At 32.2% G+C, this 16,134-nt stretch overlaps 1 protein-coding gene across 2 annotated transcripts; it reads right to left on the bottom strand.

Annotated features, from left to right (window-relative positions):
- Positions 1-4,854: 4,854 nt before the first annotated feature.
- Positions 4,855-14,646, bottom strand: AFH14 (Formin Homology 14). Of its 2 annotated transcripts, XM_028057923.2 has the most exons (17): positions 14,367-14,617; positions 13,591-14,288; positions 12,981-13,202; positions 10,921-12,851; positions 10,589-10,715; positions 9,924-9,995; positions 8,446-8,544; positions 7,592-7,633; positions 7,435-7,515; positions 7,294-7,344; positions 7,133-7,214; positions 6,895-6,989; positions 6,648-6,719; positions 6,428-6,544; positions 5,768-5,836; positions 5,509-5,575; positions 4,855-5,410 (listed from the first exon to the last, which is right to left on the bottom strand). In XM_028057923.2, the coding sequence occupies exons 1-17, from the start codon at positions 14,437-14,439 to the stop codon at positions 5,256-5,258; spliced, it is 4,053 nt and encodes a 1,350-aa protein (XP_027913724.2). In that variant the 5' UTR covers positions 14,440-14,617; the 3' UTR covers positions 4,855-5,255. The 2 variants fall into 2 exon arrangements, with proteins under 2 accessions (XP_027913724.2, XP_085526107.1); XM_085669981.1 differs by lacking the exons at positions 4,855-5,410; positions 5,509-5,575; positions 5,768-5,836; ... (5 more) ...; positions 7,435-7,515; positions 7,592-7,633 and adding an exon at positions 7,665-8,313 and having other exon boundaries at positions 14,367-14,646.
- Positions 14,647-16,134: the final 1,488 nt, after the last annotated feature.

Genomic DNA, 16,134 nt, shown 5'->3' with positions numbered 1-16,134 from the left:
ACGACGGAGGTGGAAGAGGAGCAGAACCTCTTGGTGGAGGAGAGGGTGGTGGTAGGGCGAGACCTCTTGGTCATGGTGGGCTACAGAAGCTGAAGGGAAAGGAAGTGGAGGTGGTGGCACATTCGGACTCAACCTATTTCTATATATAGCGAAGGAGGAAGTGGGGCTCAACCTCTTTATGCATTAGGTAGTGGGGTAGTGGTGGGGGCATCGCAACGGTTTTAGATACGCAAAAAACCACACTTTTATTCTCATATTTATCAGATAAGAGAATTTTAAGGGATATAACTAAAAGGACAGTAATACTTTAACTTTTTTTTCTTTTTTTTGTCAAAATGATATTTTAACCTATTTATTTTGACTCACTTTTAATCTATCACTTTCATCATTCTTAAATTATCTATTTTAATTTTTTGTAGTGATATGATATGATGATCTAAAGGTGATGAGAATGATAAAATAAAAATGGGTTAAAGTATCATTATTTTTTTTTATTCACTTTTAATAAATCATCACATTACATCACATCATTTAAAAGAATCAAAATAAATAATTTAATGATAATTGAAGGAATAGGTGAAAAACAATGAATTAAACTATCTTTATCCATAACTAAAATTTGATTCTTTTCAACTGGAATTCTAAGATCACTTGAATTTTTAATTTTTTTTAAATAGGGTTAAATGGTTAATATTTTTTTTATGACATTAGGACGAAGTTGTTACGAAGGTAGTCGAATTCCTTTTCTCTTACAAAAATGGAAAAAAATTGAAGTGTTATTTAGTATTAAAATCATCGGGATTCATGATAATTTCAATACATTTTTTTTAAATACCGGTTGAAATCTGAACGATTTCCTTTTTATCAAGAAAAAAATAAATAAAAATATCACACTCATGACTTCTTTTGTCTGAAATGTTGTCGTAAATCCTATTACATCATCTTATTTTACAGAAAGAAATGCAACTACCATATTTTAGGAATTCAAAACAACCATTTAAAAGAAAAAAAAAAACCCTAAAATTAGGCGCAGCACAAAACAAACAGCACCTTTACAATAAATTCTATTTAAATTTATTTATTGGATTTTAAAACAAGTACTCGAAATGCCAAATGACCATCTCAAACATCCTAAGTGCGATAACAACACTGGCCAAATGCCAAATTACAACCTGCATGGAATGTGAAAACTTCTTTTGGGATGAAATCATAAATAAAATAATAAATTTATTTGGTTCGTTATATATAGAATTAAATGTTTGTTTTCTAATAATAACGGAAAAGCATCTGTGTACATTCCATCAGTTCGAAATTTTACTGTCTATATATTCATATGTGATGTACATGTACTGGTATCTCTCCGTGGAACGGGTCACGAGATTTTAAAAATGATAGTATATTTATTAAATTAATTTAAAATTATAAAAGTATAATTAAATTTAATATAAATATTTTATTTTATAAAATTAAATAATAATATTTTAATTAGTTTTATGATGAAAATATATTTAAATTATTTATATATATTAATAACAAAATGTGTGGTGTATAATTATTTTAAACAATACATTAAGATTAAGTTAATTAAAATCAAGAAACCAAATTTAATTTTAAAGAAATATTGATAAGAAAATGTAGGAAAATGTAAATATTACTAACAATAAAAGTGATAAATGACGTAAAAATTATTGAGTAGATGTTATAAAAATATAAATTTTAGACGATATAATGCAAAAACACAAAGGTTAGATATTTGAAAGACTTCTTTAAATTTTTTCACCATCATTTACATTTTTAAATTTCAAATTTAAACTTTGTTACTGTATTTTTTTTGTTCTTTAAAATTTTAAATTTTAAATTCAAATTTTATTATTGTATATTTCAAATTTTAAATTGACAATATGTATCTTAATTTTAGAGAAATATTGAAATTGGAATTATTAATTATTTTTATATCTTTAAAAGATTAAAAATTTATAATTTTCACTTTATAATGATATATTGATGTTTGTGTTATCAAAATTATTTTTTAAATTATTGTTTAAAATTTTGTGAAAGATAAAAAATAACAAAAGCATTAAAAAATTCATCAAAAAAGATTTAATGTTTTACAATTTTTTTGAATTTTGAATTTAAACTTTTATATTTTTACCGGTTTTTTGCTATTTTGAGTTTTAAATTTAATTTTTTTTTACCATATGTTTTGAATTTAATTCTCCTATAATATTCTTAATTAAAAAAATCATTAGTTCATCTTGTATAGTTTAAATCTCGAATTGTAACCTATTTTTTAAAATCGTTATAAAAATGTAACTGATTTTTTTTTCTTATTTAGTAGTAAGAAAGTGATTCTATAATGTTTTGAAAAAAAGAAGATGAAAATCAATTGATAACCAAAAGATAAAAGAATCAAATATTTTTTTAGAACAACTTCCTTGAGTTCAAAATTCAAGTGTGTAACATAAAAAATTGTTAATCTTGAAAATTTTTCAAGATTTATAACAACTCCTAAAACAACCACAAATTAAAAAACAATTTTAGTTTAATATATATAGTGTTTCATTATTTTTTTCATTTCATCTCCACTTATAAAGAAAAAGGACTTTAGTATGAAAATATATAATTTGTAATTTATAAAACACATCACTCAAGTCCAATTTTTAAAAATTTAACCAAATATTACAATATTGATGTTGAGGTCTAGTATATAAAAGTATAAAGGACACTAAAAATTTCATTCCACATCAATGTCTAAAAACTACATGTTGTATAATAATATCTTTTATGTGATATTTACATAATAGAAACTTGTTTCGAGTGCGAACTTTGAACCATATAGTGTTTATATTTTAAATTTTTTAATATTTATTTGTTTTTAATTTAATAATAAAATTATTATAAAAAAAATTTAATATTAATATTATTATTAAAATACTCTTATTTATAAATTTTGCTTTGAAATAATAAATTATAAATAATATAATTAGCTTAAATAATTGATTTTGTTTGAAAATAAAATTCCATTAAATAAATTTAAAAGGAAATGTTATTTTAATACTCAATTTATTTTTAGTTTATTTACAATGTCATTATTTTATTTATTGTTTTATATTATATTTTAATTATTATTACTATATTAATACTATGTTATTATTATATTATTATTATTATTATTATAACATTTTAATGTTATTTAATGAAAAAATTACATTTAGTATTTTGATTATGTATATTACAAAATTGAATAAAAATATATAATTTGATTTTTCTTTTAAATCTATACGTTTTAATTTATACTTTTAGTAAAACATTTGTATACTTTAAATTATATAAAAGTGATGACTTTTTTCTCAAATATTTAAATTTCTTAATAATAATTATATATGAGATAGTAATGTAAATGGTTGTATCCAAAATTTAAATTTAATAAATACTTAGTTGTATTATATTTATAACTAATATTCCTTAATTAATGTTAATATATATATTTTTTAAGTAATTAAACATATTAATTGTATAAACATTTGTTTAACTTTTACTCTCAAAAATAATTTAACAATTAAATGTTATAAAAATAATTATGATATTTGTGCTGAAGCAATGTATTTTATTCGTTAAAATAAACCTAAAATTTTCTTTTTACTTACAAAAAATTTATTTATCCACTTAAAATTGATATTGTAAAAAATATATAAGTTAATTAATAACTACCAATTTTAATACAATACTACCACTAATAATACAAATAATTATTATTTCAAAATAATTAATTTATTTGTATAATTTTATTTAAGTGTTATAATTATGTATATTTATAAATATAATATTTAATAAAAATTTAATAATACGAAAAAGATAAATAACTAATCACAATTATTTTTTATAACAAATTAGTTAAAAATATATAATATTATTTTATAGTAATACTAAATATAACAATGAATTATAGTATTAATAATATAATATACTAAATAATACTAAAACTGAAATTATAAATATTTGAAACTGACGTCTTTTAAAGTTACATTTCATATAAGAAAGGTATTTACTTATGCAAATATTTTTAGTTTATTGTATATAATTTTGAAGATAATTAAATTTTTCATACAATTTTTTTAGTTTTATATTTTAGTAATCATAATAATTACTCGTTGTAAAATAATTATTTACCTTTTTATTATTTTAGTTTCCAAATTTGAATAATTATTTATAAATAAAAAATTATTTATCTAATATTACATATAATATATTTTTATTTCAATAATTAAATTTTTTATTTAATTTTAATTTATCTTTTATAATATATTTATTTATTTTTAAAAGTTAACATTTATTTTTACACGGTTTTTATAAAATTGTTCTAACTGTTGTTATTATTATTATTACAATGTTTTTATTAAACTATTCTAATAGTTTTTTTTTCATATATTAACAGTCATTTTCTTCATTTATTTTAATTTATTTTTAATAAATATAAATTTACTTCATATATTAACTTTATGATACAATATATTTAAAAATTATACACATATACAGGTAGCGTATGTTTTTATGCTTGTTACTAATAAAGTTATTTCTTTATATCTTTATCTTATATATAAAATTTATATTATGAGTGTATAATGTTTATGAAGAGATATACTTAATATAGAAAGAGTGTCCATATTTTTTTCATTTTGCATCTCTTTCTTTTTACTACCGTTTCAAACAGCACTTCTATGCAACATACACGTTTTACGGCTTTTTCTCTGTACATTCAATATTCTCCTCTTTAATAATCTTGAATGCATTATCTAAGAATAATATTTTTACTTTCTAGTGTTGACAATGATTTTCTATAATACACAGGAAGAATTCATTATGATATATCTAGAGTGCTTTCTAATTACAAAAATTATCTGTATCTTGAATACAAATGGAGAAAGTGTGTATGTGCAATGGTCTAAAGCACAAGAAAAATTGAACTTCAAAAAATTATATATAGCCCCTATACTTTAAAAGAGGAAGAAAACGTGAATTTTCTATATCAGTTGGCTTGTGGTATAATTACAAAAGACCACCACAGTGTCCTTTAGCAGCAGTGCAGAAGAATCAATGGGAGAGGCACATTCACTAACCACTTGCGTCCTATTGAAGGAATAAATCCCAATGGTGCATGCAATGCAAGAATTGCATTTGAGACCGTCCAAAATTTGTAATGCAGTGTGTTAGAACTGAAAGTAACCCTGCGACGTTCTTGTTAGATGTTCAGGTTTCTACCGAATCATGTCTCTTTTGGAATGTGAATTATTTGCTGCCTTTTCCTTCAAGGCTTCTTTCTCTAATTTCTTCTTTTCAGCATCTGCTTGCCTTTCATTCTCCTCCCTTGACTTGTTGAACATCTTCACAAAGACAACAAGGATTTGTGTCACTGCAACAACAACACAATTTCAGCACTCAAAATAACCATTTAAAACAAACAAAACTCAGTGAATGTGTGGATTTTATAGACTGAAGAGAACATCAGACCTTGTTCAAAGGGGCATCTAGCTGGATCCTCTCCAAAGTATTGGGACAAAGAGTCTGCACTTCTTCCCTGGAAAAGAAAGACTCAAGATCAAAACCAAAAAATAAGTAGTTGGCACACTTGGTCAACAACACAGCCCTATATTAATGACTTTTATATGGGATGGAGCATCAAAATCTCATGACTGGGCAATCTCCAAGTATAGAGCAACACCAAGAAAAAAAGGAGGAAAAGAAGAATTATTATTACGACAGGACTCACCACTTCAGAATACAATGATATAAGGGACCTCACATCAGCTTCAGCAATATCAAGAAAATTCTTCAACACCTGAGCAAGAAAAACGTCACTGAGAATTACTGAGAAACGAGATTTCCCAATCTTGAGTCGACATTTTTGAATCATGAATTATAGTCTGAATCAAATTGTAAGGTTTAGAATAGTTTATATTGTTTTCTGAGAGAAGTTGTTGTGTTATATATCTATCTATAACCTAGAATTCACGTAACAAGACACATAAAATCATCTAGCAATGGCTAACCATATTACAATTTATTGAAGACAACAGCACTCCTTTTGATCAAGATATGATCATGTAGCAAAGTATCTAAAAGGAAATATTTAGTCAACATTTGATGCCCTGAAACCTTACTCTAATGATTTTCTTTAGTATTATCATAGAATGAATGGAGTCAAGATAGAATTGTAGCTGAGGCTTCTGTTTTTTTCTTATGTGTGTATATTTTTGTGTTCAGGTGCTGAAAATGGGGATGCTGTGGAATGGATAAAAATAAATATAATATAAGCATGTTATGAAGCTGGCATGAATAGAACAAACATCAATAATTTCTAGTAGAGCAGTATCTTAGATAAGAGAAGTATAACACATTAAGGTATAAGCCAACAATTTTTATTTCTCACCTTACGAAATCCTATTGATATGGCGCCATCATTTTCAGAAGCAGCGAGTTCTTGCTCCACTTTCTCTAAACCTTTACTCACAGCTTGCATTTCCTCGGCCAATGCTTTTAGTTGAATCTGTTGGACATAGAGTGGGCAACCCCATAAGCAAGCTCATAAGAGCATGTGTAGTACATCTATCATTAATAAGGTTAATGAAAATGTTATTGACAGAGAATACCTTAGAAGCTGCTTCCAAATGGACAAGATCCTTATCAAAATCTAGCAATTCTGGCATTTTCTCAGCAAGAAGCTAAAGAGAAAATGATGACGTGTAAGGTATCGTACAAAAGCAGCAGCAATGACAAACAAATGGTGCTAGAACTTAAATAATGTGAAGTTAATATTTCAACTGGGAGGAAAAGACAAATCTACCCTAAAGATACAATGGTTAAATGCAAAATAAATTTGAAGATTTTGACATCTACCTTGCACAAATAATGCATTAAAGTCATTTTATTATTTCTTGCACGAGTGTCGGATAATTTAAGAAGGCTATCCAATTTGAATCCAACAGCTGATCCTGCAGTGTGCAACATAAAAGTTTATTCTCAAAAAAGCATAGCAGAAACTTTTTCATTTTGTCAATGATAATGAGGTGAAATGTCAATAAGAAATCCATCTCTAATTAAACTAAAGTAGCACTAGAGTTAACACAAAGGTTACCCCGTGCTGTTCCTTGATTCAAGGCATTTCCCAGAGTAAGAATAGTCTGCATTATTTGACGCAATTTCCCAGATTCTTTCACCTGAAAGTACGAGTAATAGCATGAAGAAGCAGCGCAAATATGCTTTCATGTTTGTCAACTAAGAGCCATTGGACAATACCTCTCTGGCTGCATTGTTGATTGTGTTCAAATTTACCTTCAAATCGTTAACCTGAAGAAGCAAGAAAAACAAGTCTTTACAGATGAAATATTACAGCGAAACCACCCAGATAATCATAAATCCATATCCTAGATAACTTACCTGAGAAGAAAAGGTAATTTTAAAAGCAAAAACCCTTAATTTGGATTCCACACGCGGGACCTTCATCAGCTCCATAAAAAACTGAAAGAAAATATATTAAAATCAATATATATAAGTTACAAAGATCAATTGACTAAAGAGTATAAGAGAGAAAGACCTGCTCACACTTTCCAAGCATTTCCTTGTTTCCTGCATAATTCTAGAAACAAAAGACATTTTAGCAAGGAAAAACTCAAAAAAGACAATGTAGCATCTCTTTACGGTAAAATTTGGACCAGGCTTTCACAATTTATGTATTATTAAGAAGATTGACACTTTGTTTAAAATTTTTGTAAGCTGGACTTCTCCCTCTCTCTCTCTGCACACACTAAATAATATAAAAAGCTTCTATGACCGCTGTCATCCTTTTAACAAAAATGGAACAGTCTAAGACAATGTATTAATGTTTTGACCTACCCATTACACACTGTATATTAAAACATGAAAAGGTTGAATAGATGTGGGTTAAGGCAACATGTACCAACTAGGACAGCTGTCACATGCTGAGTGGTAAAACGAATTTGAAGATCATACCAAAATGGACAAGGAAATTATACAAGCGAGACTGGGGAAGAAGGGAAAGAGAGGCAGGAGAGGATTTTGTAAAAGAGTTGGAGTAGTTTTCTTCAGTCTGTGCTATTAGAGGATTTTCTCGGTATAAGGGAGAAAATTCTCTCCTTACATATAATGAAGAAATAATAATATTTGAAATAAATTAAAGTCAAAGCCATAGGAAAATATGCTTCATGTACATTTAAAAAATTGTCACTGAATCAAGCTAAGATGACAACCTCCATGTGTTCAGACAAATGAACTATTATATGATTCCAGATTTTGAGGCTGAAAACAAGTAAGGAATATGAAGATTAAAACATTGCAACCAATATACTATTATAGTAAATATTGTCACACATTACAGTTCATACATTCTTTTTTCGGGTTCCTGCTCAGACAAGAAGGGAAGAGGAGTACCTTTAACATTTCCATCTCTTCCTTTGTTGGACAGAACTTGATGAGATTCTCAACCTGATCAATATCAAGAACCAAAGAATCCAATGCCAGTACTGCTTTCTGAAATAAAAAAGAAAACCCACAAAAATGATAACTACCGAGAGAAAACATGGAAAAAAAATGTCATCTAAAACCAACCTCATCACTGACGGAAGTCAGTGAATTAATATTTAGGTTAGAAAAATACAATTATGATAAAATGTTCTCATTGTGTAAGTTTGTATCAAACAAAATAAGAGAAAGCGCTCAAAATCCACCTGCTCAATATAATAATGAACTAAAATGATAATTAACCTCAATCATAAATTTCATACTCTAAATCAATTAAACTCTGACAACTTCAAGTCTGAACAATTCAATAGTGAAACATGACATTGTCAACAACGAAAAAATCTTCTTCACAGATGATTTTTGACTAAAATCTACAATGTAAACTAACAAAAGTAGCAAGGATAAAATAAAACATAATCATTACTAGGTGCACGTTTAGGAAACCCGTTTTCCAGAAAAAAATAATCTCTATTTTTCTGAAAAGGTCTTAAGGAAAGCTGGCCAAGATAAAATTTTTTTTGACTTCAAAATAAGCTAATTCAAACTCACATAAACAAGAATGCCTGGATTTATAAAAGTGAAATTACAAAAATAATTTTCAAATAAAAGAATTAACCCTAAAGAATGTTTTTTCATACAAAAGGAATTTGTTTAGTATAGTAAACGAGAGAAGTATGTAGGAGGACATTGACAATTACTCCTAAAGCAAACCAAACCAAAAGAATAAACAACTTTCTCGAAGAAAATTAGAAGCATCAATTAGTGACATGTGTGGCTATATTTCAATACTTATGCTTGGAGTTTGCTTTCAACTAAAAACAAGGAGTAAAATCAATCTGCCACTGTAGTTGTTAACATTCAATTTTTGCTTGAGGATTCAATATGAAGTATTCCATTCAAAAAATTGATATATGTTTCCACTCCAAATAGCCTTCAAGAAAATTGTAATAAATGCCCTCTATCACTCCAAAATGTCATGGTACAGAACCAAACTAGAATACCTGGATGCATTCGCACAAGATGAATAAAAGCAAAATGCATACTCCTCCATCAGGCTTTTTACTTTTATTCTATTTTGAAATAAAAGAAGAATCTAATGAAGGAACAGACAGTGGCAATGAATAAGCACAATGAATCCTCCTATTAAACCCAATCCCATGAGGTATCCTTTTATACTATGTTTGGCCATACCTGTACAATTTTGTCAATATGGTTTACCATCTACATGGATTACTCAATTACATCGGTATCTACCTAAATACAATAAGTATGTGTCCAAGAAAGGTTTAGGACTAAATCCAGACTTTCCATATGATGCAGCAGAGAGAAAATTCCGAAACTTATAATTTAAAGTAATTTCACTGAATAAAAGAGCAAGGGAAACTTACAAGCATATCTGGCAAAGGAATTTTGATTTTAGAGAGCATTATTTCACAATTGTATGCTCTACGCAAGTCAACCTGACAATAAAGGGAAAAGGAGTTTGGGTTTATTAGTTATACATTTCATTTACTAATTAAATACAACTAATCCGAAAAAAATTATATAAAAAAAAATGCTTCAGTATCTGTGTTTAAGTTAGTCAGTAAATATATCTGTCAAATGTAACTAATATATTTGGGCCATCTCTTTGTAACCTCTTTGTATTATAGTCACTTATATATATACATGCTCCTAGGTGGAATAGACACATAGAGAGAGATTATTTATTGTCTACTCACAATATATTCTAACAACATCATATTGTAACGACCAAGCAAACTGCAACATTGAACATTTGTTTCAACAGATAACTGTCCAATAATTCAATCCAATATAAAATTTCTTTGGCAATAAAATTTTGTGATGTTTTCTCTTATAACAAGCAATTAGCAAGAGCAGAAATAATCTGCCATGATAAACATTTTTTTATGTTTGTTGCCCCTTTTCAGGGCAATTTTAATACCAGATTAATTCCTAATTACCATGATAGGTATTAGGATCTTCTAATCAAGCATATAAACTCCAAAGCATTAGTTGATAAAATAATTTATGCCAAAAAGGAGTTGCTTACCAGTTGTACTTTCTCCGGCTTGTTAATATTAGGACCACGCCGACCTCCACCTCTAGTACTGCTCCCATCAGAAGTAGATGCTGCTGAAAACAGGGTCTCAAGTTCTGATATATCTATCTCAGGGGCCCTAACAAACATTTCATTATTTAAAATCAGAAATGCTAAATAGGCATCGCATCCCACCCCGCTCCGACTAAAGGAGATTAGGCAAATTAACAAAATTACCCACAACAACAATACATAATGTGATCCCACAAAAAGCTTTAAAAAATACAGTTTCTAGTTAATGAAAATCATGTTTGATATCCATATAAAAACTCTGTAATCAGTACCTTGTTCCACTATCCTGTTTCTGTGAATCAGCCCATAGACTTCCCTTGGCTGCTCGAGCAACTTTCACCCAGTGTAGGGGTTTTAGCAAAGTTTTCTTTGGAGCATTAGCAGTAGCACCAGTACCACGACCTCTACCAACATTTGTTGTTGACGCTTTGCCAGGAGGTGGTGCCACACTAGAGGCTGTAACTGCAGGTGGTATTGGAGATGCACCACGACCAGGTGGAGGAGGAGGAGGAGCACCTGGGGGCCTTGGTGCCAATGGTGGTGGTGGTGGTGGAGCTGAACCTGTTCGTATAGGACCTGGAGGAGGAGGTGGTGGAGGGGCTGCACCTGTTCTTACAGGACCTGGAGGAGGTGGAGGCGGTGGTGGGGCTGAACCTGTTCGTACAGGACCTGGAGGAGGAGGTGGTGGTGGGGGAGCTGAACCTGTTCGTACCGGACCAGGAGGAGGAGGAGGTGGTGGTGGGGCTGAACCTGTTCGCACAGCACCTGGAGGCAATGGAGGTGGTGGTAGAGTTGAACCTGCTCGTACAACAATTGGAGGAGGTGGAGGTGGTGGTGGAGCTGAACCTGTTTGCAGAGGACCTGGAGGGGGCGGAGGGGGTGGTGGAGCTGAACCTGTTCGTACAGGACCTGGAGGGGGTGGAGGGGGTGGTGGAGCTGAACCTGTTCGTACAGGACCTGGAGGAGGTGGAGGCGGAGGTGGAGCTGAGCCTGTTTGTACATGACTTGGAGGAGGAGGAGGTGGAGGTGGTGGTGGAACAGAACCTGTTTGTACAAGACCTGGCGGTGGTGGTGGAGGCGGTGGTGGTGGAGGTGGTGGCGGTAAAGAACCTAATTGTGTAGGACCTGGAGGAGGTGGAGGTGGAGGCGGAACTGAGCTTGTTCGTGCAAGAGCTGAAGGAGGTGGAGGTGGTGGTGGTGGTGGTGGAGCTGAACCTGTTTGTACAGATCCTAAAGGAGGTGGTGGTGGTGGGGCTGAACCTGTTTGCGTAGGACCTAAAGGAGGAGGAGGAGGAGGTGGTGGAGGTGGAGGTGGAGGTGGAGGTGGAGGTGGTGGGGCTGAATTTGTTCTCACTGGTGGAGGAGGAGGAGGAGGAGGTGGTGGTGGTGGGACTAAACTTGTTTGTACAGGTCCAAGTGCAGGAGGAGGAGGAGGAGGTGGTGGTGGTGGAGGGGCTGAACTTGTTCTTACAGATCCTAGAGGAGATGGAGGTAAACCAAGAGTGCTATCGGCATGCCCATCTACAGGAGGGAGAGGGGGTGGAGGAGGAGTTGAAGGCAATGTAGAAGCATTGTTCAGATTCTGAACTAAAGGATTCGGAGGTGGGGGACGAGCTAAACTTGGCTGTATAGGTATTGATGATGGAGGTAGAAGTGCCGGTATATGAAGGGGTTGAGTAGCGGGAAAATGTGAAGGTGATGGTGGAGACAAACAAGGAGAAGATTCCTTAGTTAGAGCATGGTGAGGTAATGAAACATCATCGGTTAGTGACTGATCAGGTGTTCTTGAAGTTAGATTTACATAATCTCCACCGTTGTTTTCAAAAGTTAAATGGACTAAATCAGGTGTGTCAGATGTAAATAATTTTGAAGGATCAGCATAAGACTGGGAAATAACATCAAAGGCCTCGTCTGAACTATCAGCAGTGCTCGACTCATTATTTTCTTCTTCAGAGTCAGCAGGAGATGAATACCAACTTCCTCTACCCTGAAACCTGGAAAATTCTTTGGCGTCGTTTAAGACTGTAAGCTGCTTAAGAAGCCATACAGCAGCAGAATCACCACTGTCAATCCATTCTGCGCCACTGAAAAGTTCTTGAACCCTTGAAAATGCCTCAATGGGTAATCCACCTTTCACCTCACCATCTAAAATACTTGTGGGAGCCCTTTGAGGACTTATGTTTTCTACCTCCCCAAACAATACCTAAATTTCAAGGTTTTTCAAGATCAGATTAAAACCAATAACCTAAAAATGCAGAACAATCACAACCATTACAACAAACAGACTAAGTCTTAACATTTCACAGTACAGTACATTTTAATGCAGACTCACCTCAGCCCGGAAGCCCTTTGGATACCGCTCCTTCGAATCCCACAGAATGTCCAAGTTCTCAGCATTGAGCATCAAGATGTTTGACCGAATGAACGCCGTATTGAACATCACTCGAAACATCATCACCTCCCTCTCCGGATCCAAATCCAAATGCACGCACTCCAACACCACATCCCCTTGCACCAAGCATTGAATATCAATCTTAATCACATCACAGTCTGCCTGAGATCAAAACACAACACATTCATTCCAGCATCAACTAATACTCACAAACACAAACACAACAACCAAAAACAAACAAAAAAACTTGCATACTTTCCCTTAATCGTTATTTTCCAATCAGAATTGAAGGTTCACCTCATTAATCTATGTCAACCTTTGATGCAAACTGTACACAAATTACCAAAGTAAAACTCAATTCTAGTGATCGAAAAACAAGCAACCAAAAGAACGATATACATGTTCTCCTACGCGCAAACTCCACCAACTACACACCCACACACAGAATTAAAGAACAGCACCAAAAGCACCTAAGCAACCATATATCAGTTTTGTCCCACAGCAAACTCAACCATTTACACACACACACACACACACACACACACACAACCTGTCTATAGTGCCTCAAAATCTTCTTCTTCTTATGCATATTATAAATCATCTGCGTTGAAAGCCCGCCTTTACTAAGCAAATTCCTCCCAAAAATCCTAAACAACGGCCTGCACCCATTCCCCCCATCAAACCCAGGAACCCCTCTGAGTATCACACAGTCCAGAGACAACGCCCTCTCCGGCGGAGGCCACTCCGCGCCAATGTTCCTCCGCGCCACATACTGCACATACCGCAGTTGCGACGGCATCGGGTTGAGCGCCGACAGCAGCTGCAGCAGCCCCTTCGGCGCCTCCCTGTGAACCATCTCCAGAATCTTCCGCTCCCCACTCTGCGCCTTCCGGAAAACGAGGAAAGCAGCAAGGAGAAAGGCGAGGAGGGGCCAGCCGCCGCGCTCACAGTGGAACAGGATCACGGCGGCGGGGTCGGCGAGGCATGTGTCACAGAGGCGGAGGAAGTGGTGGAGGAGAGAGAGGGGGAGGAGGGGGCAGCCCTCGTACTGCTTGGGATAGTCGATGACGGTGGCGTCGAGTTCGCAGAGGAGGCGGGAGAAGCGGCTGCGGGAGTCACCGTCGCGGAAGTTGAGTGCGAGGAAGGAAGATTCCGGGAAGTCCTCGTGGAGGTCGGAGAGAATTTGGCGGAGGTAGAGCTGGTACATTCCCTCTGGGAGGGCTTCGGTGGAGAAGCAGGAATCGAATACTGAAAAGGAAAATGGAAAATTTAAAATTTCACGAAACCAAAATCAAAATCGAAAGGAACTGGGAATTAGAAATTTACCATAGACTCTGTCTGCAAATTCAAGTAAACCATCAGGGGGACGCTTGTAGAAGAATCGGCTGAGAAGAGACATGGTTGTGTTGTAGCATGGAAGGAACAACAATGGAGTTTGGGAGAGCAGAGTTTCAGAGCTTTGAAATGAGTTCTCTCTCACAGAATGAGAGAGAAAAACGAGTTTTGATTTTGAAATTTGAAATGGGATTGTAATCTGTAATTAAACAGAGAAAAAGATTGATCTTTTATTTTGCTGCTTTGTTCAAATTTATGGAATCACTTTTTTGGTAGTACTGTTTGGTAAGAGAAAAGAAATGGGGTTTGGTTTGGAGGGGTTTAATTTTCTCTTTTGAATTAATGCATGCAATTTTGCTTTTATTTTATTGGCGAAAATCAAAGAAAAAGACAGTTAAATTTATTAAGTTATTTTTCGTCCTCACAGAGAAGAAACAGACTTTTTTCACAAACAAAACATCCTGTTATATGTAAAATCAAATCAAAACATGTTGTTTTTGTTAATCCAATTGCGTTCAAAACCAATCTAGTAACTGACACCTTCCACCAGCTACCTTAACTCCTAAGTATATATGTACACAAATAAAACATTAAAGTTAAATAATTATTAAACTTATTAATATTTTCTAAATTTGTATCAAACAACTAGAAAATTAAATTGCTTTCTAAATTACCATAGTTATAAGCCTAGATTTTTTTTTATTTGCTTATATATAATAAAATGAAAGCTTTTAACTGTTACAATAATACATAACACATATAATTTTGGTATGAACATTAAATTATAGCATTTTATTGATTTTATTACGGTTTATATTATTTGACTAATTAAAATATTATATAACATGGAAACATTGTATTATTTGTCTCTTTGAGATGATTTGACAGTGTATAGTAGTAAGAAAGTAGTGGTTATTTTTGTTGATTAAGAGTCCGTTGAAGATGAGTAGATAAGGTTTTCAAAGATACCCAAAATATGTGTTAAATAGATGAAAGTTGTTTTGTAAGAAGGTTTGCTTAGAATGGTAACACCATTGAATTGAATTGATATGAGAACAAACAAACAACAGAAACAAACATTTGCGTTCATACAACCTATCCACAACTCTTATGGTAAGTGTATGATGTGAAGCCATAACGTGGCTAACAAGATGAGACAAAAGAATTATAAAAATACAACTTATTATTGTGGTAGGAGTGTGTTTGTTAAGAAATATTTTGTCCCAACTAATCTACTATTTTTTAACAAATTATTTTTTCATGTCCTATAAATTACTTCACTACTCAACTTTAATATATCATTCAAAAATAATCATATATATTTTGTAAAGGAAAAAAACAAAAAAAAGAGAAAACGTGGAAATTCAGAAATAAGTTACCTAAACTATTAAGTATATAATACCTACCAAGTGAGAATAAAGTTTCGAAACTAAAAAAAGCGGATAAATAAGACCTAACAGCTTTAACAAAATTAATATTATAAAACTAATAAACATATTTAAATAATGAGAAATTATATTTTATATTTTTACCATCATTATAAGTTAAATTTGTACAAATGTCATACATATACATGGCATAACTTTTTTCAAAACAAGTCAAATTCTTGAATGATTAAGAAACTGTCAATTTCATTATTAAAAAATTACAACTAATATCTAAACTTTTAAATTCACTGCATTATATAACTTAATCACAAAGCAATCCCGACACAATATGATGTCATTAATTATACATACATTAAAATAGAAATTTTATT

This window comes from Vigna unguiculata, chromosome 2 (genome assembly GCF_037176805.1).
Source record: "Vigna unguiculata cultivar grain cowpea cultivar isolate G323 ecotype 2 chromosome 2, ASM3717680v1, whole genome shotgun sequence".
NCBI classification, from domain to species: Eukaryota; Viridiplantae; Streptophyta; class Magnoliopsida; order Fabales; family Fabaceae; genus Vigna; species Vigna unguiculata.
This window is presented reverse-complemented; position numbering and strand designations above follow the sequence as displayed.